At 40.4% G+C, this 25,634-nt stretch overlaps 1 protein-coding gene across 4 annotated transcripts in view; it reads right to left on the bottom strand.

The window, feature by feature from the left end:
* Nucleotides 1–338: 338 nt before the first annotated feature.
* Nucleotides 339–25,634, bottom strand: part of PDE8A (phosphodiesterase 8A) — a 147,754-nt gene continuing 122,458 nt past the window's right edge. For all 4 annotated transcript variants that reach the window (XM_027888926.1, XM_027888927.1, XM_027888928.1 and 1 more), the window contains 15 exons: nucleotides 20,541–20,629; nucleotides 19,504–19,555; nucleotides 19,361–19,403; nucleotides 18,344–18,421; nucleotides 17,285–17,355; nucleotides 16,535–16,699; nucleotides 14,029–14,077; nucleotides 13,603–13,738; nucleotides 11,356–11,554; nucleotides 8,355–8,572; nucleotides 7,423–7,555; nucleotides 3,565–3,729; nucleotides 2,530–2,659; nucleotides 1,656–1,775; nucleotides 339–1,573 (listed from right to left, as the gene is read on the bottom strand). In XM_027888926.1, the coding sequence (XP_027744727.1) occupies nucleotides 1,669–1,775; nucleotides 2,530–2,659; nucleotides 3,565–3,729; nucleotides 7,423–7,555; nucleotides 8,355–8,572; nucleotides 11,356–11,554; nucleotides 13,603–13,738; nucleotides 14,029–14,077; nucleotides 16,535–16,699; nucleotides 17,285–17,355; nucleotides 18,344–18,421; nucleotides 19,361–19,403; nucleotides 19,504–19,555; nucleotides 20,541–20,629 (1,635 nt within the window). In that variant the 3' untranslated portion in view covers nucleotides 339–1,573; nucleotides 1,656–1,668. The remainder of the gene's footprint in view (nucleotides 1,574–1,655; nucleotides 1,776–2,529; nucleotides 2,660–3,564; nucleotides 3,730–7,422; nucleotides 7,556–8,354; nucleotides 8,573–11,355; nucleotides 11,555–13,602; nucleotides 13,739–14,028; nucleotides 14,078–16,534; nucleotides 16,700–17,284; nucleotides 17,356–18,343; nucleotides 18,422–19,360; nucleotides 19,404–19,503; nucleotides 19,556–20,540; nucleotides 20,630–25,634) is intronic.

Below are 25,634 nucleotides of genomic sequence, written 5' to 3' on the forward strand. Positions count from 1 at the left end.
GGTTCAAAATGTCTCTAAAGTCAAGTGCCTCTGCAGTGACAACAGTCAGCAATTCTTTCAGTGCCTCTGGAGTGCCTTTCTTCAGTGGAACACAGTGTGACACTGCTTGTAGCTGTGAAGAGACTTGTCCAAGGGCACACGAGGGTTTGATTGGCTTGCCAAGGACAGGCCACGAACACAGGGGCTTGCCAGCCATAAACCACCTTTCATCACCCTTATGCCAGTCCAACTCCCTTCCCCAGACAACAAGTATCTTAGTTATTTTTAAAAGAATTTCTTCTGTTTGTTATTCTGCAAACTACAAAGTAAATATACATTTCAAATGAAATGGGTAGGACTTGACATTTCTTAAAATATACATTTTATTATTTTCTGGTAGTTGCTATGAAGGTTTCATTCAAATTGTGAAGGTACACAGCCTTTACAAACTTCTTGAGTTAAAGGTTTTTGTTGGTGGTTTTATGTTCTTTTTCTTTCATGGCAGAGGAAAATACATAGGCTATAAAATGCTGAAATTCATTAGATGCTTAGTATCACCTCTTCATATATGCTGTGGAATGCTTTCTAGAAATACTTTATAAAATAAGGCAGACTTTAACAGGGAATTCAGTCATAAAATTTCATGGGAGAAAACAAAGAGTTCCAACATATTATTATTTTTGTAGCCAAGAGAAGATCAGGTGGTCGTCACTGGTTTGTGGGAGAACTACTGCAGTTCTGGTGCTCAGACAGTATACAGTTCATGTTTATTCTACTATTCTCAAGTGAGACCTTTTCAATAAAACTTATTTTAATTAACATAAATCAGACAATATTTAAACATACACATCTATCCTTACAGTGCAATAAAAATGTATCATTGTATAGTATTTTGTATTTGCATTATGAAAATAAAAGGTCTGTACATCAATTAAATGTATATTAATGAGTATGAATCATGTAAATTTATAATGCATCTAAAGTTGGCTTTGGCTTTTAAGTATTTATAAATTCATAGAAAATATTGAACATCTAACAAAATAAATAAAACATAACATTTTAATCATAGATGCTAACGATCAACCTCAAAAATTCTTGTGTTATTTTTTACATTTGCTACTAAATTTCTTAAGGAGAACTCACTTTCAGTAGTGCTCAGAAGTGAATGATTGCACCTTCTGTGATGTGAAAAAATACAGTACATCTATTTTCATAGATCAAAAATTCTTTCATAGACAGTTGCATTTTAAGTGTCTGATTGTTCTACGTAACTGTCTTAAGTGCTTATAAAAAGCATGAAGCTTTCTCATAAAAGCTGTGAGTCTCTATTAATAGATAATCTTCTAGAGAATGTCCTTTCTATGAGGATTCTTCAAGGTCTTCCAGCTTCACACGCTGGTATGAAGATATCACAAAAGTATGTTCACTAATAAACCCTCCTCAGTACAAGTACTGCAGCAATCCAGTGTAATTCCACCTGGTGGGCTTATTTCATCGGAGTCCACACACGGTAGTTCGTGGAAGTCAACTGCTGACCTTGTGTTCTCTTGAGTTTGAAAGTTCCCCAAGTGCATGGGCTAGCCTTACTGTAATACTGAAGAGACCAAAAAAAATCTGAATTCACATGAATAAAAGTGAGCTTGAATAAATATGCATCTGGTTAGTAAATTACACACCATGGTCCAACTGCTATTCTGGTGGTGGTCGAAGGACTCGCAGATTCCTCCCGTCTAGTCCTTTCCAGTATTTAATGTTATTATTCAGATGCTCCATCAGATTTGGCAGGTCTGCAAATGCTAGGGAAGAAAGGGCAGAGAGTATTTAGTCTGCAGAACTGAAACAGTCACAGATTCTGTCTGCTTAAGTATCACTTGAAATGTCTGGGCAACTGTGTTAAGTAGAAAAGCTTAAATCTGTCACACTGATACTTGAAATGGTTTTGTCTGCATAGCTCTCATCACTCATGTAACACTTGGGCCACTGAGAACTGTTCTGTAAGTCTACTTAATACTGGTATTGCAAGCCCCAGCAAAGGGGCACAGTTTTCCAGGAGGGGCATAGCTAATTATGCCTGTAATTATTCTGCTCCATCAAATCTCAGTCACATGTCATGATCTGGCATTCAGGAGAGTCACATTTCTGACCACTTTTACCGCGGGGGCAGCACTTGGAAGGAAATAGCTGCTCCCTCAAGCAGTTTCCAGACTGTAGAAATTTGTCTTGAAGAATAACCAATATTAACATGGACAAAATGACTGCGCTCAAAGTGCTATCAAAGAGAACATGTTCTATTTTCCATTTACAGAGAAGCAAGTTTAAAAAGTTAAACATTGCCTGAATCTAGTATATTAAAGATATGCCATGAGAATGACTTGTAGCACTATCAAATACTTCTAAGCTATAATGAAGTTATTAATCTTACTTGAACTGCAGAAATCTTCCCTTTTCTCTCCCTTTCTTTAGGAGCCATAAAAAAGCAAATTTATAAATCACAGCAATTTCAAATGTTCACAAAATAGTTATCAGGAAAGACTGTAGAGTTTTGCTTACCATCCCAGGCATCAAACATATCAATAATGAAGTAATCAATGAATGATAATTGGGATTTGGGGATGCTGCAAGTATTTCTGTCAAAAACTGGCATCACAACAGGTAAACCTTGCCTCCTTTCTTCATCAGTCTGCAAAAAAACCTCCAGTGATTATTCGTCTAAGACACATTCTATTAATGGGGTTCTTTTAGCAGCAGATTGTTTGGCACTGACTAGAGCATGTATCTGCTAAATAAAAGGAGGAACCTGAATAAATCTGAAGCAGCAGCAATTTAATCTCAAGCACCTAGTCGTTTGGCAAAACAGCAGACAAATAGTGCCTTCAAGTGTTTCCCACAAAGAGATACATTTACCTTCTGCATCTGCACACAAGCTGACCCCAAATAACTTCCCACATTACCAAGTTATGATTGTTTCAGAGCTAAGAGGTGCTTAAGCACTTTCAATCTCTGATGAAAGGGACAACCTGTACAAGTCAGAGGTGGCAACATTATTTTTTATCCCCTTTCCCTGCACTTGGGGAGCTGAGTCCCAGTTCCAGCATTTGGTCTTTCATCTGTAATAATGACTCTGCCCTCTCCTTTTCCCCATCTTCCTAAAACCTTTCTTCAGCACAGTGTGCTAATGTCTTACAGTATTTCTTGGAGTGAATGCTGTTGCCATCCTAACACTAGAACCTGATGATTCTATTCCTGAGGCAAAGCCAGCATGTGGGTACACAGAAGGCATTCTTGCTCTGTCTCATGTGACAGAAATGCATTTGCAGGCAAGACTCGAAAAGCCTAACTCCAAACTGAACAACTCGAAAGCTTACATTTTTCAGAAACTGCACTGTAGAAGTTGCCAGCTTTCATCTGTCTGCAGGCATCTAGTCTTGTATCAGCATGAGTAATACCCCATCATTTAAAATAAAAAGGTTGTTAATTTTCACGTTCCATAACGCACCCTTAACTATTCTGTGACACTGGCAGTATATGCACCCTTTTGAGAAGATGCTCACGTGGAATTTCTGCAGCCCATTTTAGATGCCTTACCTGTGCAAAGTACTCCTCAGAGATGCGTCCAGCCCACTCTATACACTGTTCTATGGGTCTGCACGGATTGGAAATGTCAGCACACTTTATCAACATGCGTTTGATAAGGATACGGTTTTCAGGAGACCTGAGAACAGTTTTGATTGACTCTCCATCACCATTGTTCTGTAACATTTAAGAATTAAAAACAATCCATTAGCGAAGTCTCCATGCACTAACTCGAAAGCTTTTGTGCCTTGTGAATGCTTTCAGCAGATCTTATGGGGATCAGTCCTGCTACTGGCTACTATATTTGATGTCGAACTGAATTTATAGGGGATTATGAATATTAGCTACAGCTCTGAGCTAGCAATGAACTCCAGTTTCTGGATTTAATCACTATCTTTGTGACAGATCTCCTGGGCACCTTTGGGCAAGTCACCTAATCCCTCTATGCCTTATTTGCCTTCTTAAAAGTGTGGAGAGGATCCATTCATCACTACACACATAGTCATGAGCACTGTGGAGGCACAAAAATGTAACTCTCTGCTGAAATCCAAGGATTAATGGAATTGCACATTAAAATAGTTTTTTAAAAAGGACTGACCCAAGATGCAGATTCATCCTCAGCACATAAACCTCATCAGGATGGGTATCAATCATTCTGACAGCACTCCTACTCTCCGGAGAGTCAGATCCCACACTGCCTCCCAGGCTTGCTCTTTATTCCCTTCCACTGGACCCACATTAGCCCTTCATTCTCTGGTTTGACTGGGAATTTTTGCTTTCTGAGAGTCTATCAGTATTAAAGCCATATATTAGAAAAATGCTTCCAAACAGCCTCATCTTTCCTCTGCAGCTCCAGCAAAGTTTTCAGCCCACACACAGCTTATATTTGGTTCCCAGGCTACAGCCAGGAGCACGTCAATGGTACTCTATATTTGGAGCCAACTCACAGCTAATATGAGTAAAGTCTGTGATGATCCAGATTAGAAGCTATTTTCTGTGGAGCTCTGATGAAGCAAATGACAGAGATCCAGGGTTAAAATGTCTTTAAAAATTATCTCGAAGTACAACATTGTTGCTGGACTCTTTAGGGATGGGCAGGTACAGAAATTTCCAACACTGTCTACTCAGAATAGAAACTCTTTGAAGCAAGGAATATACACAACTTCTCTGGCATCTAGCAAGGTCTTGCTCTGTAGTCAGAGCAGGGAAGAAGTAACTAACAATAATGATAAAAATAATGTACCACTCATTCCTGCAGTATTTTGTACGAAGAGGAAGAGAAAAAGCAGCAGAAACATTCTGACCTTTCATTAGGTCAGAATAACCATGACATTTTTCAGAAGAAAATTCTTGTGGGGAAGAAAGTTCTTCCTAAAGGAAGAAACTGATAGTAATAAAAAAAAAATATTATTACGTAGTATACTGGCTCAGAAACACCAGCTCCACAGTTCTTAGCAAAATGAGACTGCCAGAACAATTCTCTTCCCTCATTTTTAGGTATGTTGAAGGGAAAACAGAGGAAGCAAAGCGAGGTGCATACATCTCCAAATGCATGGCAAAATTACATGAGAGAAAGCCAAAATAAAGTGAAGTTCCAGAAACACAAGCATGGAAATTAAATACGGAAATATTAGAGACCATTCAGTTAAGCACAATAGAGAATATCCTAGTAGGTAAACCATCAGGAATCAAAAAGGGATTTTCACTTCTGTGATCGGTTCTAACCAAAGGCACAGTTCTACTTGCTCAGTGCAGATGTCTTGGGAATAAAATACGCTATCTCTGCTTAGTCCCAGCATCCTGCTCAGAGTGCAGAGGTGTCTCTGCATGTCAGATGTTGGCTTCCTGTCATAGGCTTAGGTGACATCATGAAAGGAAATGGGAGGATAAAGGATGCTGGAGCTGGAAAGGATTTTTTTTTTTCAGTTTATGAACAAAAGAAGAAAGGAAACAAACAGAGCAGCTTCTCAGCGTGGCTCTTTGAACAATATGTATAAAAATAATAAATAAAAAAAAAAAAAAAAAAAATGGAACTGTCCCATTTGGAACATGCAGTTGGCAGCTCAGCCTGCAAACAGTACCCTGAGTCACCACCATGACTGGAAACCAGGCCAGAAAACACACACTGCCACTGCAACCAGAGAGACAACACACTTGACTGAGGGTCTGACAGTGTTGTTCTGTTCACAACAGTAAGTGATTTGCTTTAACCACTCACACATTACAGGCCTTTTAATAGGAACCTGCTGAAATGAGAAACCCCCAACCAAAAGAAGGGAAACTTTGTTCAATAGAAATTATATAGCCTTTGTCTTTCTTCCCGTCCTTGGGCACAAATTACTGTGAATCACAAATGCCTTGTGGGACAGATTATTTCCCTGCAGTCCCTGAGGTTTAAGGGCAGAATTAAACTTTTTTTTCACTTCTCTGTGCTGCTGTATTTGTTTTTACTCTCTGACTGTACAGGTCCAAGCCCCATTCTTCAGCAGCAACAGCTGTTCAGCTGTAACAGGCAAGAAGAGGAATTCAGCTGGATGGATGCTATGGATTCTGCTGCTCAAACAACTGCTGCATCCCAATTCTTGGGGCTGGGAGGAGGGGCTCTGCACACCAAGCCAAGTCAGCACAGAGTCCTTCTGCAGGACCAGGAGCCCCAGAGAGTTACAGACTCCATGAGGTCAGCAGAGCAGTGCACTACACCCAGGAGCAGCAGCTCCCTTGCTCTCCTCCTGGGCTGAATGCTGCTATGCTCACCCAGAGAGCCTGTCCAGCTGAGAACTTAACAACCTTTCTTCCAGTTTAGTCAGTAAAACCTACTGGGACTTTGGCTTCACATTCAGAGTTCCCATTAGCATCGCTGGGTGCCAAGAACAACGTTAATTCTAGGGTACAGTCCTGTAGACAAAGGTACAGTTCTCCAATGAAGCTCCAGTCTGCTTCTTATAAGTGGAGGAACAAAACCTATTCCTCTCCCACTCTCAGGTAATAAAAAGACTGCCATCCCCCACTACATACAACAGTCATAAATGTGGCTTTCTAGAAAACATGGTAAGAAAACACAGAAAACCATGACAGCTCCTACAGGACATTGCCACTGATGCAAACTTTATTATAACCATTTCTGAAAATCTTCTCTTTGCAAAAAAAACATTCCAACAAAATTATACACTGCTCTTACTGGCAACAAAACTGTTGGTTGAAGCTGTTATTGAAACTGGTGTGGTTTTTCAGAATGGGTTCTCAACAGGCCATTTTGTTGGGTCCATAAGGTTCCAGATGGCTACTGATTATGTCTATATGATATATAATGTCACCATCATCTATTTTAAAGATTAAAAAAGAAAGTAGACAGAAACCTCATGAATGATGCCAGGCAGTGCTGAAGGCTGGGGACCCTCATTCCCAGAGAATGCACCATAAGGCAGCCCATAGACCTGCCCCTGTGCTGCACCCCCAGCGTGTCCCCTTGGGAGCAGGGAGTAATTCAGCCTCTGCTTTGAAGCAAACCTTGGCTCCTTTGCAGAAAGGGCCAACAACAATGCCAAGTCTTGCCGCTCCATGGGAGTGACTGGGATTATCAAAATGGCATTTTTAACATGAAAACATAGAGCCCAAGGTTCTGGTTCCAAGTGTGACATCACAGCACTGAGACGTTAATAGGATCCAAGTGAGTCCCATTCACCCTCAAAACGTGTGACAACCAAGTTAAGCACAAGGGCATTCAAACTCAGAGGTGAAAAACAAATTACTAGTGTCTCTTTCTCCACGTTTCTGATGAACCTTCTCAGTATACCATGTGGGGATTTCCTAATGCCAAGAGTTCCCAGTCCCTGCCTGGTCATTTTAAGGAGGACTTGCAGTGTAGCTTACCCCATTTTCTTCTAGCGCTGCCAAGGGTTTATTAATGCTGTTGACAAACTTGTTGACATGCTCAAAGTGCTTTGTCATTTCTGTTGCTAAGACCATGTCAATAATAACCTGGCGAAGAGTTCGATACTCATTCCTGTTTAAAGAAGGAAACAATTAAGAATGCTGGCTGGTTCACAAAGGGCTGGTTGCTAAAACAAGTCTAACAAAAATGCTACAGACCGTTTCCATCGGAGGGAGGTGCTGAGGGAAGAAAGAACAGTAATAAAGGCTTGGGCAGCTGCATGTATACTAGATAGAGTACCTTTTGGTGTGTAGGGACATACGTGCTCAAGGCATGACTGGATCTCTGGGAGATACAGTACCAGAGCTGGGCAGAAGCAGTAGCATCACCTGCTCAGAAGGGCTGTCAGGACATGCCACACCAGTATGTTCCCAAAGCCACTCAGCAGTGGCTCATGCTACAGTCAAGTTTTCAGCAATACTTTTCTGTTGTATCTTGAGAGGACCAAGGCAATGGTCACCTCCTTGCCCTAAATGCCTTTCTGGGGCTGGAAGAAGAACATCAGATCCTTCACTATCCTTGCCTTTGCAACAAGGCATTTAATTTTTGACTGATGCTCTGCAGCTCTTTGTTTCCTTGTTCTACCCAGCAAATATCTACCTATTCAGCCATAACTTGTTCTCTACATTCAACGGTACAAAATAATTCTTCTAGACTTGCTCACATTAAGATTTACAGTAAGTTCCTTAGATAGGGTCTGTCTTTTTATCAACAGGATAACTGACACCATGGGATTACTCCTAAGCCTGCGCAGGACAGGCAGAAGAACTCTACTCTTCTAGAAGCAAAGGATGCTTGTTTGCCTTCTGTTACACAGAAGGAAGTGAAGAGATGTTAATGGGCAGACAAGGACCCTGGGTTTTAAGCTTACCTCTCCATGTTTTTAAATATATTGCATTTGCCATCCCGGGTGGTGAGCTGGAAAGCCAGGGCAGCGTGGTGGCTCTCCAGCACCGCCGTGTCATTGTAGAGGATCGCGAGCTCACTGCCAGCATTGCACAGGAAAGAGTTTGTTCTTCCTGGGTGATCCACGTCATGGACTGTGGCAGCAATGAGTGCAGCAACCTCATCAATCGGATCCAGAGTTTGCTGAAAATAGAAGGATGCTTAGTTTTCCTGACAGACTCGTTAAAAACCCTATTCTGTCCATAAGATTAAGCCAAGTTCCTGAGGAGCAAGAGCCAAAACTCTGGAGATCAGTAAGGGTCAGATGTTCTACACAGAGCAATGGAAAATTCATTATAAGCTTCACTGAACACTGTGTGACTTTTTTGGCCATTTTGTGCCTCTTAAATTTTGCCTCAACCACACCTTTGTCACAGCACATCAAATCAAACAAATGTAAAGTAATAAATTAGTTTGTGTTTTCTAATAACACTGAAACCACCTTCACTTGGAGTTAGGCTATTTGGCTTGGAAAAAAGAACGATACTGCTAAAAATTATTCTATTACCACCAGACCTCTTAATTTCCTCTGGCAATTTAATGTGTCCTAATCACATTCCAGTTATGTGCTGGCTGGGTTTACAATTTGAAAGGAATGCTATCCATATATCCAGTTTTATAATAACAGTGTCCTGAGGTTACAGCTAATGCATATTCTGTGAAGAATACCTGCTGTTTACATCCATGGACAAATTACATGACACAATGTTCTATACTTTCTGTAACAAGATTCTGATTCTGTCAGTGTGCTGCACTCTGTGCTTTGTGTCTGCTTGCAATGGTCGTTGCTTTATGTCTAATTTTGTCTACGCTATTTCATGAAAATACAAACCCATTTGACTTTTAAGGTTTTATACTGAAGTTTTAAAACTGTATTAATATCATAAAGGAGAAAAAAACCTAAGCATCCCAGAAATATGTTGTATACATTTGGAAACTAGCCTTTAGGCTGTCTTTATGCTGGCTTTTTGTGAAGGACCACAGATACCAAACAATTATGTTAAAAATTTTAATAAAATGAAAGAGACACAAGAGCAGAAATATCCCCCATTGAATCTGGGAGCAAGGCAGATAATTTCCATCCCAATTAGCTTGAATTTAAGGTCCAAATTCTCTGCTGGCTTTGACAATACCATTCAGAATAGTTACACCTGGTAGGTGAAAAGACAAACTTTGTCCTACTTTACACCTCCTGAAATTAATGCAATGGCTTGACTTTGAGAAAGTTAGGATATTATTGAGGACTGCCAAGACAGTCTTGTGGAGAACAAGAAAAGGCAAAACTTATTTCTGCTGTAGTTCATAGTTAGCACTGCCTGAAATACTATCTGCTGTGTGTTAGCTTCTTCTTTCTTTCAACTGCTGTTCATGGGATTCTGTTTTTGTGGTATAAATTAGGAGAGATTTCTAGAACAGGCTCTCCTCAGAAGGACACACTGACCAGTGCTCAGTCTGGCTGAGAAGTATCTGTACAGATGAGAAATGGCCAGAAATTTGAGAATACCTGACCTGTAGGACTGGAGCAGTCTACCTGATGCTCGTTTCCTGAGACTCACATAACAAACTTCACAGGGATTTGCAGCACTTTTATGACAAACATCAGGACAAGGATTCTAATTTTGTCATTTTAGCTCCCATAGCACAGAACTGGAAATGATTCTGAGAATATGGCTTCAATTTGGGAGCCTGAAAATTTTCCCAGGCAAGTTGAACTGAGTTCAAATTACAAAAAAAAACAACAACAAACAAACAGTATTCTCAGTGAGAATTTGACTGGCAGAATCAGGCCTTCTGTGTTTAAGTTAAGTTGAACTCTGGACAACACAAAAGCAGCTGGGCTGTAACTTAGAAAAGATGAAGAGAGAATTTTGAACTTTGATTCTGCTCCTTCTTCTGATGCAACATTTTTTTCTCTTCCTATGCCTACAGAGGAATGGAAATAACATTTTGAAAAAAGAGGAGGCAGTCATGCTTCTGTGGCATTGAAATGAATCCAGATTTATCTGTTTTTCATAGATATTCTTGGGAAGACCAGCTAAACTACTGGCAAATCAGGGGCTGAAAAAATCCAGTGACATTCTATTCCCACTTGGCATATGGTATTTGTAAGTCAGCCTCTGGAGAGCACACTAATGAGCTGCAGCTCCAGGTTAAGGGACTTACTACAGTTTAATGAGCTGTCAGAAGCTTGTTTACAGTCACAAATTTCTCAGCCAGGTGCCCACCACTAGCGCTATCCTCGGGCAGGCCAATTCAGGGTAGGAATTTCTACCCAAAAATGCAGCTCAGGAATATGTACACACATGCAAGCAGTGCTTTAACTCCCCTTCTCCAGTCTGGGCACGTGAGAGCAAAGGTTGCTCTGATTTATTCTGGTTGTCAGTAGCTCTAATACCCCAGTGGGTGTTATGGTACAAGGAACTTTGACAAGTAATCTTTTTCAATACTCTCCTCCAATGCAGTCTCTATAAGCCTCAGGGCATCTTGTCCAGTGGGTGATACAGCCTACTTCATGACCTATATTGTCCTGGGAGTCACCTGCAAAGTGACCATCACAAGGCATAAGAGATGGTGATTTATTACATTAAGTCTGTATTTGGCACGTACTGCTACAAAAATTAATGTGTCATTAGCTCACCTATCTGAGAAAGTTTGACTAGATGAAGAAGTTTTACTTGAAAAAGAGGTTTTCTTAGTGGCCCAATCGAGAATTGTTCAATTCCTATAATATTAGAATCCACCTTTCCACATACACTGTAAGAGAGATCCTAGAACTTATGTGAAGCAGACCAGTTCTTTGACCTCAGAGTTACCAAACTGGTTGGCACTGGGCAGACATTTGGCTTTTGGAATCTGGTTTTAAGAGATCTTCCTTTGCTTGCATCTGTATTTCCCACCTACACTGTTTCTTATAAATGTGGACTCACCTTCACTCTTTCTTTAGACAAGAAGTAAGCAGTAGCGTGTAGCACATCTGCTGAATGAGTAGAATTATGGTAGGAGTTGGAGGAATGGTAGTTAGCCTCAATAACTTGTAACCATGACCTCAGAGTGGATTCTGAACAGTTTAGGAATTCACAGATTCCAAAGCGAGCAAATATTTTGAGACCCAGATAAACCAAAGGCCTGTGGAGAAAAATGAACAGAAAGTTTTAAAACAAATGCAGCTGAAAGAATATTACAGAGCATTACTAGTATGAATCCACACATTTTTTAACAATGACATATAAAATCAGGTATAAGGACTAATTACTGAATTACAGTCCAGTGTAGAAGTGTTCTGCCTCCCTATCACATGGACAGTCTCAGAACCAGGCCAGCTCCTTCCAGGGATATTAAAAATGCTCTATATTGCTGCTGTACTGCACGTAGCAGTGTTTTGGGCTTGGGGAGTCTGTGCTGGGTAAATGTAGACTGCAGTCAAAACGAAATAAATTAGCAGGATTCCATCCCTTGCCGATCACATGCAACAGAGGATGCTGCTTGAGTCCACATGCATCAAGCACTCTGATTTTTAGCTGAACCTGACAGTTGAGGTGAGGTCATTTGGAGGTGCTGAGGTCATTTAGAGCTACATGTGCATCTTTTGGCAAAAACACTCCCCAACACTGCGTCATATACTACAACTGTAATGTACTAAAGTTAAATCCCCTTAATCCCCCCCACTGTCAGACAAAGGTGCCTCCAGGTTTCTGTGTCAGGGAGCTGTAATGCACTAAAGCTTCTATTTAATTAATTATCTTGGCTTTACTACCATATGTCTGCTTGGACTTAAGACAATACTAATAACATATTCATACTTGTGAGTCATATAAGATCACTTTAATTCTCTTAATAAATGAACTGCCTTTATTTAAACACAGGAGGAAGCAATCAGTATAATACCTTTAATAAGAGAACAGGCAACAAAGTACCTCCTTTGCCCCTCTGTGGTCTCTCCAAATCAGCAAGAAGAGAGAAGCCTATCTGGTGATCTCATGCATGTTGGCTGGGATAATTAATTAAATTACTGCAATGCATGCATTAAATGTTGTAAATCACACCGACTATATTTTTACATTTTTCTTTTTAATTACTGTACCTATAGCACTTCATTAGAAATGAAAATGCAGCAAAGAAAAAAAAACCTAAAGCAACTGGATGCAAATTTTTTCACTTGCAATAAAATCACTTTAAAGAAGAATAAAAACCTGGATTTTTTTGCAGCTTTTTGGCTCATAAAACCATAGTATAAAAATGAAGTGTATGTATGTTAACTAAATGCCTGATATCTTTCTTAGACTTTGGTTTGAATACCTTTCAAAGCTCTTACAGATCTGGGATTTTGACAAGGGTTTAAGATAGTCAATTCACTGCAGGATCCAGCCTCCAAATTAGTGTCTCATAGAAGCATTAAACTAAGACAAAGCATGATACACGAAACTAGACCCAAAAGGGGAACTTTTGATTAAGCATCAGAAAATAAAAACAAGGATTTAAACAGAAAGATCAATTTAATCTTAGTGGAAGCCTTTACTACTAATGAAGCACAGTCCATCAAAACTGCTGATTTGCTTTTAAAAACTTCTATGACGGTAAGTCCTACTTTTTATCAGTACGTATTCTTCAGTTAATCTTATAAATAAAATGTAGCCTGCCAAGATTTTAGAATAAAGACCTTCCTCTAATCCCAGAGAAAGGCAATGGGAATTCTGTTGAAAAGCTGTATGGGAACTGTTCAGGAATAAAACCTACCCAATTATATGGAAAGAAAATAAAACCTGATCTGTATCAACTAATCAAGTTAAGACCAGCATGTTGACTCTGGGTGTAGTTAGCCATAATAGGAATATGAATCCCCACAAGAAAACAATTTGATTTGTAAAACTTTTCTATTATTGAGAAAAGGAAGGCTTTAAAAATGATGTTGTTTTGTCATTATACCATATCAAAGATACATAATCTTTACTTACATCCACTGGGAATTTGCAGGAAATAGTGTATGATGAAACAGAAGATATTTAATGTTCATACACAACCAGAAATGACAATGAGAAAATTTCAAACACTGGACTTTGAAAATAAAAATTATCCCATTTTAAAAGCACAGGTAGAGAAATTAAGGAGCTGGTTACAGGATGACATTTAAGTCACTTTTCAGCAACTTCAATTTATGAGCTCTTGTGTTTACTGACCTTTTATGGGTGGCAGCCTCAAGTTCAAAGATATCAAAATCCCACTGCTCTTCATTTTCCATTGCCTGTGTTATCCGTGGGGGTATGTCATTGAGGGAGATTGGAGAGCTCAAACTGCCAGTGACCTGATGAGTTTCTGTTGAGGAGTACATTTATTATCCTATTGATATATTTACTAATAGTATATTAAATACTATATTTAATAGTGAGATACACTTCTACTGAATGTACATGTTTTCTCTAGTAACACCTGTCCAACTCTCATTTTTATGAAGCATGGTAATGCTGCAGAAAAATGTTTATAAATAAAAATAAACCAAACACAAATGATGCTAATAAAAAAAAACCCATCTGGTCACATTTCTCCCATTTGTTAAATTTCTGAACATGTTTTAATATCTCAATAACCACCAAATTAAAACTTACGTTTTGCTGACAATATGTATTCGTTCCCTGATAATCTTCGTAAACCATCCTGTTAAATGAAAGTTGAGAGTCAAATGCAGGTTATGGCACAAAAGATCTAGAAGATGATGGCACCAAATAGTAGCAAAACTTTAGACAAGCCTGACTGCAACCAGAGTCATCAGAGCTGCCTCTCCCTTATTTGTGTGTACTGTTTAAGATTTACCTGTGTTACACATAGTTCGTAACACAGGAGAAACTGCAGGATATGGGACACTATGAATGCAGATAGGTAAAAAAACCTCACATTTCTCAGGTGCAGATGGAGGTCTGGAATTACAGCCTCACATCTGTCTTTGTCTGGACAACGGGCACACCAGCTGTGGATGTGTGCCACAAACCAGGCGCTCAATGTCCACATACTTCCCATCAACAAGCAAAGGTGGGGGGTGGAAGGGAGTGGATGCAGAGGTGCTTCTGCTCTCCTTCCCTGGCACCGGCAGATCAGGTCACCTCAGCAGCGTAAGAATCTCATGATTTCTTGCTGGAATTGCAGAGCAACAAATTTCTCTGAGGCTTCCTTTCTATCACAGCAGAATGTATGTTTGTTTATTCTTCAGTTCAGTGCCTCCTAGGCTTAACTCTGGCATGACGCCTGGATGTGCAAACTGAGATGACGGATTAAAACTAACAGAGTTATATATTTAGTATTTACTTTTCAGCTTATAATTCTAAATACTGTGGCCCAAATCCTGCTTGTTCTTTTGAGGTTACAGCTGTTAGTTACTGCACGTTAATGTTTAGCTCATGTTGCAAAAAAAAGTGCTTCAAAAAAAATATTTCTCAGTGCACCTTACTAAAAATGTTATGCACACAAAACATAGCAGAAGTACATGTGGATGCTATAACTGAACATCCAATATCCTCACTTAAAAGAATTTTTATATCTCATTTTTACTTTCACACTTGTAACTGAGTAGGGAGTTTTGTGATTTAAAAGGAAAGGGAGAACTACAGTGGCTCACTGACTCTTCAATAGCACTGCTATGACACAAATATTTAAGACACCAGATGCTGACTCTCATTTGAATCAAAGATTAGGTTTTTAGGAGTTGAAATAGCAGGTGTAATTGTATCTGGCAAATCCATCTTTGAACTTCAAATGCCCTTCCTGCCTGAGAGTTCAAATCCAATAGAGTATTACTTGTTCCCCTTCTTAGACATAACTTCTGAACTTGGAATGGAATAATGTGATTCTGTTTTCAACAGACCCTTTGATGAAGAAAGGATTCTCCCAGATAATTTTCGAACTCATACTATGTCATATTCCTCATGCTCTGAAATAGATTTCTCAGCTTTCCTACTGCTCCATAAAATAGCCTCTGTTTTATTTTTAGTAATGATTTTGTATTTTGCAATATTCTCGCAATATATTTTAACAGTTGTTACCTGCATGTTCTGGGACCTACATGTTCATGGACTGAATATAGTCAGAATACAAATGGACGTAAGACTCAACAATCAACAAAAAGGAGAAAACAGTTGAGCTTATGGACTATGTGCATTCAGCAGGAGAAAATATTCACATTCAGACTAATGGTTATATGTATCAATATCTTTCCTATATTTGTATAGTTAAGGTAACAATATATTTTGTCTACTCAGTAAATTCAACCCTATATGAACCATTCAGGTCTTCTCCTGGAATTCTTGAAGTCTCCCATATGTTTCTCCTGATCAGATATTTGCTGTGGGATTTTGAAAGGCAAAAATACATGCAAACTATTTGAAGATTCTGACAGATACTGCAAAGGCGTCGTGATAGTTACAACATGAAATTATAATAGCCCAAGACATCTCTGAAAAGCTCAGATCTTGTGAACCTTTTTGCATCTAACACACTGTAAATTTTTTTCCAAGTGTAGCCTTTTATATGCAACCTACAGACTAGTGGGAATAAATATCCTTAAGGCACAGGTAACATTCACCTAAACCCACCTCGTTACCATCAGGGGGTCAGACTCCAGGCTCTGAAGGTTTGGGTTCAGTTCTTGCTTCACTATGTGCCCTTTGCTCAACTTTGGGTACACACTAGAGGTACAAATGTAATCCAAGAAAAATACATATTTTGCATTTTTTTGAAAACACATTCTTTCTGCAGACTGAAAGGCCCCCCAAAACTGTGTCATTCTAATCCTGATTAATAAACACAAGTCTCTGGCTATCTTTCTTTCTTCCTCTCCCGTCTATACCTTTCTTAAATGAATTCCACTGAAAAAAAGAATTGTTTTTACTTTTCATTTGTAACAAAACTAATGTTTCAAAGGGGCTGGTCAATTTTCTTCCAATTCTCAGAGTTGCATTATTCAAGTGGGGGGGGGGAAATTCAAAAAAAGAGGTGTGCAGTTTTTTCTGTAAATTTGACAATGTAGAGGCAGAGCACATGCCAGATGATAAAGATCAAGTAACTGGGAAAGTCATGCAGCAGAACATTAATCAACAACTGTTTGTGACAGTATGTACTTACCGTCATTAACCCTCCAACAAGGTCACTTGTATGTGGATCCTCATCCTTTGTCCCCAGTTGTGGAGAGTACAATTCAGTGGTTCTTAAAATCTCCAAAGCTCGGTCTAAAGCTTCTGCAACTGGCATGGGACTGCTTTCTTGTGCAGCATTGATGATGTTTATTACCTAGTGCAGCATTAGACATATTGTCAACTTAGAAGTGATTTAAGAAAGAACAGAGACACTCATCAATTACTATGGAAAATTCAGCAAAGAAACGAGATCCAAAACATTAACATCTACATTAAAGGGAGAATCCAAATGAAAGGAATGTTACTAAAACACTGATGTTTTCTACTGATCCCCGGAACAAGACCATGGCCTTAAAGACAGCAATCTTACTAATGACTTTCCCCTCTAAGGCACAGTCTCAAAATGTCCCTGAATGGATTTAATATAACTTTCTCCCATTTGCCTCTCTCAATTTACAGTTTACAATGCACAAGTAAGGAGGAACACAGGTAAAAGTTCTAAAAAAGGGTCACATGATGGTTGACCACGTTTATGGCACTCTGTTAAGCAGACTGGGGAGATCATTGTTCAGAGTATCTGGCTTTTCGTAGCTACACCAGCAGGCAGATGGAATAGGGGGAGAAGTTGCCCCAGAGACCTGTGCTGCCTTGCTCCTCAGCCTGGATGCTGCCCTGGAGCCTCCTGCCCCAGAGCTGCAGTGCAGCCCAACTGCCCACAGGCAGTGCCAGAGCACATTACCTTGGTGATGGGGGCTTCGATAGTCATGGAATGTACCCTGGCCATGGACGAGCGACGCCTTTGTGAGCTGCCTGTGCACAAAACAAAGCAGAATTTGTATCCCAATTCCAGCGACAAGGCGTGACAGGAGGACTCAGCCAAGAAATCTTGATTCATTTTCTGAGCTGCTTACCCTGCTGTGCCTTTCAGAGGCAATCTATTGCAGAATACATATACATGCTTGTGATGCTGGGGACACACAAGTGCAAAGAGATGCTGGCTGAAACACTGATGTCCCTGATTAGAGATAGGGAGCTGTAATAGTCTGGCAAAATCATGGGTTTGTTTCTTTAACTAATTAAAATATTCAATTAAAACTCAGTTAAAAGACTATTTAGATGTGTGTGTATAAACTGGCAACCACAGGTAGGTAACCACTGCATTTAGGTTATTACACAATGTATCTACTCTTGCTGCCTGATGCAACATGACAAGTCATAATGAGTCAGCTTCCAAGCTGAGGTAAATCAGTGAAGCTCCTTTGAAGTGGGTAGCTATGCCAAATGAAAACAGCAGAGGTCCTGGCCTATTATTCATTGGAAATTTAAAAACAAATGTTTTATATCATTTAGCAAATTTGTTTCTGTAGAGAAAAGGTCAAGATAAGATTTCTCTGGATGTTGTGCTACCTATAAAATGCAGACACATCTCTGTAACTCTTTTTGCTGAGCAGTCTGTAAGAAACAGAACCAATGCTATTTTTGTTATACCAGTGCCTGATTGTATTCTCATTGCCACAGACCTACTTCCATACTTCACTAGTGTATGCTGCCTAGACTGTGATGATGTATGCTTTAACAAAATCACGTAAGTACCAGCAACAGTTTGGAATATGTGACTCATCTACACAGTTTGCAGTGATCTAACAGAGCAAAATACAACACTGTGAAAGAAAACAAAATTAATAAAAAAAATCTTCACACTTTTATCAGGAGAAGAGGTAAGAAATGTTAACGATTTGTGCACTGGTGTGGCAACTCCAACTCAGCCAGACCCAATACAGTGACTTGTTTAACATACCATCACTCCCTCGTGATGTGGTGGATCTGACGTCTAGGGATCCTTTCCTCGTGTCTTTGTGTCTGCAAGTCTGAGTATCTGTGAAGAAAATATCATACAATGACATGAAGCTGTGCCTAAGATGTATGCCAAAGGAACTGAAGCTCAGAAAAAAGCCTGACAGCAGCTGAGTGACAGTCACCACAACACTTCAGCACGTGGGAGCCAATGAAAGCTCCCTCACCAAATGACACCCCCCTTTAAACTCTCACCCAATGACACCCCCATGAACCCAGCCACGCTCACTGGCAGAACATGCCTCAGTGTTTGTGCAGAAAGAAACTACCAGTGTGGAGGGAAAAGCCCCTCTCTTGCCACAGTGACACAGTTGTGAATGCAGCTTGTGCAGCACACCTGAGTTTGCTAAAGCAACCACTGCCACCAAGAGCTGCTGGGCCCAAGCAGAGTACACACTGCCAAACTGGGCAGTGTATCCCGGGCCCTTACAGACCCTGACAGATACCACCTGTGCTACCAAGGCTATATTTAACAAGTACCTACAGCGTGGATGCCAAGGATGTCATAACTGAAGTGCTGGTATGTGGGATGAGGGTGAATCATAGCGTTGGTCATCCTCATTTCTACCCACAATGCAAACTTCCCCCAGTACAGCTGAAAGCAGTGCAGACACACACGCCACTACAGACCAGCCACAGCAATGTGACTACATGGCATCCTTATTTCCAGTTCTGTCACAGGGATCCACCAACTACAACTGAAATGTGACACTGAATCCAGCTTGGGGCCCCATTACTGTGTTTTCAAAGGTGGGTTGATTTATGTCACTTCTAAAACAAATGAGGCAGGTAAGGAGGGCTTGTATTTATTTTCCTGCCTTTCGAGCTGGATTTCCAGCTTATCAGTAGGTAAATAGTAGTGTTCTGTGCAACTGTGTTTTCAGTCAAATCACTAACAATGGCCTTTATTCTTTCCTCAGATATGTTCTCCACTTATTAGGATGAAAGAGATATATCATACCTGTCTGAGATTCAGCCTGAATACATTCACATGTCTTCTCCACCTACAATTCAATATGAGAAATCCATTTAGTCAGAACTTAGTCGTTATTTTGTAATATTTAGGGCTCAAATTAAAGCAAGCATAGCGCTATTTTCACTTACCTTATTGTTGTCATTGCACAGTCTACTAATTGACACATAGTGTCTAATCTTTCTGTAGGCAAAAAACAGTGTGTTAATTCCCATCCAAACCTCAGCTCTAATTCAGTGCTGATACTCAAAGTAGGTAAGAGCAACAAGTATTATACCACAAATCCTGTTCTGCCAGGAAAGCTCAACTTGAAAGGGGAAACCCCCACAGTTCTGCAAGTCATGGGGAAAATGGAAGATCTTTTGCAAACTCTGTATTCTTCTCTTTCTCTCTGCTATCCCCCTCCTCTCCCCCCCCCCCCTTCCACTCCCAGCTTCTTCTGGGCTACTGTAGGATGTTTCATGTATGAAATATAAATGTGAATAATGCAACAGTACTGTCCAAAACTCAAAATCTTCTATAGCACTTAAGGACAGAGCAATCAAACTAAAAACTAAACCCTTGATTAGCAGAAAACCTCCTAAACCCGTTTCAAATGGGCTTAGGTTGTTCCTAAGTAGCCATGTAACACATATATGTCTTACAAGTTTGGCATCTTAAACTGAAAATACATTTTCACTCTATTGATGGAGACTAAAGAACATGAATTACTCCCAGGGATTAAACCAACCCAAAACATCCAAAACCTTTTTTTCTTTCCCTTAAGGATGTTACTGCTTGAAAAAGCTGCATTTGGCCTTTCCTTCCTGAAGATACAATTTTAATAAACAATTGTCTCAGCCAAGTCTGGAAGATGGAGTGCCATGCTCTTGATTAAGCCTTAGAGGGATTTGAACCTACTACTGCATGCAAAGAGGCAGTCACAAGTGAGCACACCTGGATCTTTGGCTCCTTTTAGGGGAGAAGTAAGAGAATTTCACTTTCCCTGCACACAGCATGTAAAGCTGATTTTGCCCCAAGGACTTAAACACAGAGGTCTGAGGCTCCTTACCTTGCATAAGCTTCCATTATACTCAGTAACAGGATAATCCAATGTCTGCTGAGAACAACTGAACTCTAAACTGAGCCTTGACTGAGACATAAATCATGGTTTAGCTTTCATACATACCCTCCCTGTCCAATGACAGGTAGTATCTTCACATTTTGTTGTATGCTATCTCCATTTTTCTTTTTCGCATAGTACATTCCTTGCCATTCCTGAAAAAATAATTCAAGTAGAAGGAAGTTCAGATAAAACAGGAAGAGAAGCTGTAGGTGCATGCCTTCTTTTATTGAAAGCTGTCTTACTATATAAAACCAGGCAGGACTGGTTACCCTCAAAGTTCTGCCCTGGAAAAAAATTGTAGATCACTGTGCTGCTGCCAGTGCATAGAGAACTTCCAGAGAGGCAGCCTGTGAGTGCCCTGATGGCAACAGCTGGACCTCAAATGCTGTGGAAATCAAAACCACATATTCTCTTCAACATCCTACCTCAGTGGTGTTGTGGGTGACTGGGGGGCGACCTGGCAAACAGCCACGTGAGAGCAAGAGCTCAGACCAGTCTCTGCCTGGAGCAGGAGTTCCCTCGAGGTTCCAGCAGCGCCATCAGACTCTAATTGTGTGGGGCACCCCCCTGCCCTGCCCAGGACCACATAGCACATGGCTAGGACTGCTACACTGACCTGCCTGACTTTCTCTCTGACTGTGTTGACTTGTGCCAGGACAGGAAGGTCAGTGCAAAACTGCCACGCCGACCTGATCGCCTTCACTTCTGGACTGCACCGTCTCTCCTGCAGGGTTGGGAAGTCTTATCACTGGTTAACATTAAATAAATCTGTGACCAAAAGTGCTTTGATATCCTACTACATTTACTTTCCATACTGTCAGTTTACTACCAAAATGTGGCAGAAATTTGTCCTGGGGTTTTTTTTTTTGGGTTTCTTGGTCGGTTTTTTTAAGCAGAAGAGAGCCTACTAGAATAGCTCCTGGATTCTGCCTCCCCTGTAAAAGCAGTCTTTTAGTCTGATTTCAGGATTGCCTACACATTTCCATCTCTAGAATAGCTGTTGTTGGTCTTTTTAAATAGGTGTGTATTTTGAGCTGGGCATCTAATAAATACCAAGGCATTAATAAATGATTCCATATTGCACGTTCACTTAATACAAACTGCTCATGGCAACTGCTGCATTTCAGTTGAGTTCAAGAGACTGCAGATCAGATCTTATAAACATATGTGAAAATACCTTCATGAGGCAGATGATACATATTTATTTATGTGAGACTGACATACAGTCAAGTGAGGCTGATTTCACAGTCAGGCAGGCCAGAGCACAGGTACAGAGAGAACAGTTTTGCATTTATGTTGATGGAGCCAGCAAACAGACTCCAGCCCACAGAGAAAGGCATGGTGACAGGCTGAACAGAAAAAAATATGAAAGGCTTTTCTGAGGACCTGTCAGAGAAAAGAACTGTGCATAACAAACTGTGAAGCGAGTGTTATATCTTCTCTTGTCAGCTGCTTGAGGAATACAAATGAAGATAAAGCAAGCATCACAAAATTCAATGCTCCCATAATTAAAATATGTATATCAATAGTCTCCTGACAACCAGGATGAGATAGAGATGAGTAATTGATCTCTAACCCAGGCAATAACCCCAGGATGTACATAAAGGGATGGAGTCATAAGGTAGAGATTGGATAATTCCCTCACTGAAAGTGCATCCTTCTCAAGACAGGTTATTCACTAATGTGTTCTTCCTAGTCAACAGATCGATTTTTTCAACTTGTGAATTTCTAAAACCTGTGAAACTGTTGCAGGAAATGTGTGAGGGAAAAGGTCAGCACAATTCTGAGAAATAGGAGGTTCAAGCCAAACTCCTGCTGGTAGGTAAAGTTCTCCCAGGGATGTATTTTAAGAACACCATATGCTCCTCACAGAGCCTCTGTCAGCAATCCAACAGAGAGGAGCTACTTCCCAAGACGTGCTGTCAGTCAAGCTCATCCTTCTGTCTGCATTAGAGCCACACATGTCCTGTGATCAGTCCCTGCTCAATGGCATGGTGTGCTGGGATCAAACACAGGGTAAAAACCATATACAGTAAAAAACCACACAGTTTCACCCTTTACAGAGTGAATCAGTGCTGATGTTTCAAACTCCATTAAGAAGTCCAAGGCATGCATCTGCCCACTGAGCACTCATACATGCACAGTATGTAAGAAATCCCCCAATTCAGCCTTCCCTTTAGAGTGGGGCTTCTTGCACAAGACAGCAAAGTTCAGCAAACCAAAATAAATACAAGGTGTCATGAAAACAACCTCTAAGAAAGTATGGCTGAGTTAGGAAGCAATTGCCACAGACCTTTATCACAGACTGTGATCGCTCTCCCACCCACTCTGTAAGGACTGATATCTTCCAAACAGCTCCCAAGGAGTGAGAGGAATTGCACGTCTTGTCTGCTTTATCAATAGCTACACATCTCACTTCAGAAAAAGCAAAACTAAGATAAAGAGCTTTGTGTCAAACTGCAGAGATCAGAGGCAGCAAGAATTCAAGTCAGAACTGCACATTTCATCTTAATGGATGCAATTTGAATCATGAAACAGAAGAATGAAGAAAGCTCAATTTTTTTTTAAAACTCCTCAAGTATGGATGGATGAACATGTCTTTCAATAACATTGGCTTCCTGCAAATTGCAGCCAGCTGTAGTAACAAAAAATGAGCTTCCAGAGATATTGTTTTTGCTAAGAGAAACAACATCCTGACCCCAGAATCCCTATGTACCATGCAATTAGCAATGTTTGAGTATAATGCCTATGAACTTTTGTTTGGATATACTGAACTTGCCCACAGCACTGTTTGTCAGCAAAAGAGGGGAAATGCTCCATGAGTCCATCTCCCTAAATTCCATTTAAAGATGAGAGGTAGATTTCACGCAGCTCAGATTTTTCTAAGGACCAGAAAACCTTGCTTTCTATTATTTTTGTTATTACATTACCATGCGTGTTCAAAACAGAAAAGCCAAACCTGTCAACAGGAGAGTATCACAGTACTGGACAGTTGGCTTTTTTGATATGCTGTAACCTACAGTAGCCAATGTATGGCCTCTAGTAGTGGGAAGTGGTCTTTTAAATTTAGGATATAAAGAAATCACAAGACTGAAAGCAATACACAGATCACGTCAGAATTATCCAGATAAATTAGGCACCTCTGAAAATGCTGTAACATCTGGACACAAATGATTTCAAAACTTTAAGTATTTCAAAGGTTATTCCTCACAGTTAACCTCGACTTGCAAATACTTCCTGTAATAATTTTATTTGTAATTAATTTTTATATTAATATACAAATGTAAGGTTACATGGATTACGTAGTATAAAGTGTTCCAAGAGCAAAACACAAAAAGCCTGTAAACAGAATAATCCACCTGAAACAGCTTAAACTGTTCCAGACAGACAGATAGGTAGTATTTCATTAGCCCTCACCACTGAAGTCGTACAGTCAGGAGTAAAATAGGTGCAAGGAAAGAGATGGATTAGGGTTAGATTTCTATCATTCATAGAGTAAAACGTATTTCTGTTATAAATGACATTTTTATCAGCCCACTAAAATATTAAAAATTTTAGCACTTCATATCTTGAGAATTGATGTTGTAGATTTAAAGCCTGACACATCCAATATATTTGAATTATAACTTAATAAATACTCTCTTCTAACATCGGTTTTGTATTACACTCATTTACTTTGAGATAATTTTGGTCAGGCGAGAGAGATGTGAAGCACCATAGTCCAAGCTATTGTCTGTCTCTGGGATCTCTTCCAACAGGCCAATACGTGTAGAAATGAGCGACACATTCTCACTGAAACACACACGGGATCTGCCCCCAGCCAGAGCACAGCTTTTGCTCAACAGTGCTTGTGTCAGCACCCTGATTTACAGAGTATGACTCACCACAACCTTGCAGCCCTGTGTAGATGCACAGAGTGCCATGATTCACTTCAGCATCTCCCTGCTCTGTGCCAAAAATGTGCTGCTTCCCCCTGGATAAGTCAGTACGACCCAACCAGCCGTCCTGACTCAGGTGTGAGCGTGGGCCGTAATCCACCATCAAACAGACCAATTCCCAAATCTGTTTGTGTAATCTCCATTATCTTCTTCCTATATGGTACTGCGACACGTTCAATGGCATCAGAAGCATTTACACCTCACTGTCAAAATGCAGATGGGAGCTCCTAAATAGATCCTCAGCTACAGCCACAACACTCCCAAAGGAACATCATGGACCTGCCAGGCAAACAGTAACATCTCTCTGTAATGACATCCCTTGAAGCCAGATCTCGCACAGTCTTGGTGCAATTACCATTTCTAAAGGAAATCCATTAGACATCTCCCATATCATTGGAGAATAAAACACACTGGCAGCTGGCAGCTGACACCCATCACTCTCAAGTGATATTGTAAATATCTCTGATGTTTTTACGTTCTGAACTTGCAAATCAGCTTCCACATGTCATACTTCAACATGGTACTTTTTTTTTTTTTCTCATTTCATCCCCATATCACCATTGGTGAAACAACACTCAAATCAGTCCAACAGTTTAATTATCTGGGAAGCATCATCTCCTCAGACGGTAAGATTGATGCTGAAATTGACAACAGGTTAGCAAAGGCATACAGTGCCTTTGGTAAACTCCGTAAAAGAGTGTGGCAAAACAAACACCTGAAGAAAAGTACTAAGATCAGTGTTTACAGAGCCATCGTGCTGTCTACTCTTCTATATGGTTCTGAATCATGGGTCATTTACCGGCACCACTTGCGTCTCTTAGAACGCTTCCATCAGCGCTGCCTCCGTACAATCCTAAACATCCACTGGACTGACTATGTGACCAACACGTCTGTCCTTGAGCAGGCAGCAGTCCCAAGCATTGAGGCCATGCTGCTGAGAACTCAGCTGCGCTGGGCAGGGCACGTCTCCAGGATGCAGGACCATCGCCTCCCCAAGATCGTGCTTTATGGGGAACTTGCCACTGGCTGCTGCAAGAGAGGAGGCCCGAAGAGGAGATACAAGGACTGCCTGAAACAGTCCCTCAGCCTTGGCAATATTGACCACAACCATTGGTCTACCCTGGCCTCCAATCGGGAGGCCTGGAGACACACCATCTATAACGCTGCTGCTGCTTTTGAGAACACACGCAGGATCACTCTCGAGGAGAAAAGACAACGC

Source organism: Empidonax traillii, unplaced genomic scaffold, assembly GCF_003031625.1.
Source record: "Empidonax traillii isolate 1590-97213 ecotype Southwest subspecies unplaced genomic scaffold, ASM303162v1 scaffold248:size1534464, whole genome shotgun sequence".
Taxonomy (NCBI): domain Eukaryota; kingdom Metazoa; phylum Chordata; class Aves; order Passeriformes; family Tyrannidae; genus Empidonax; species Empidonax traillii.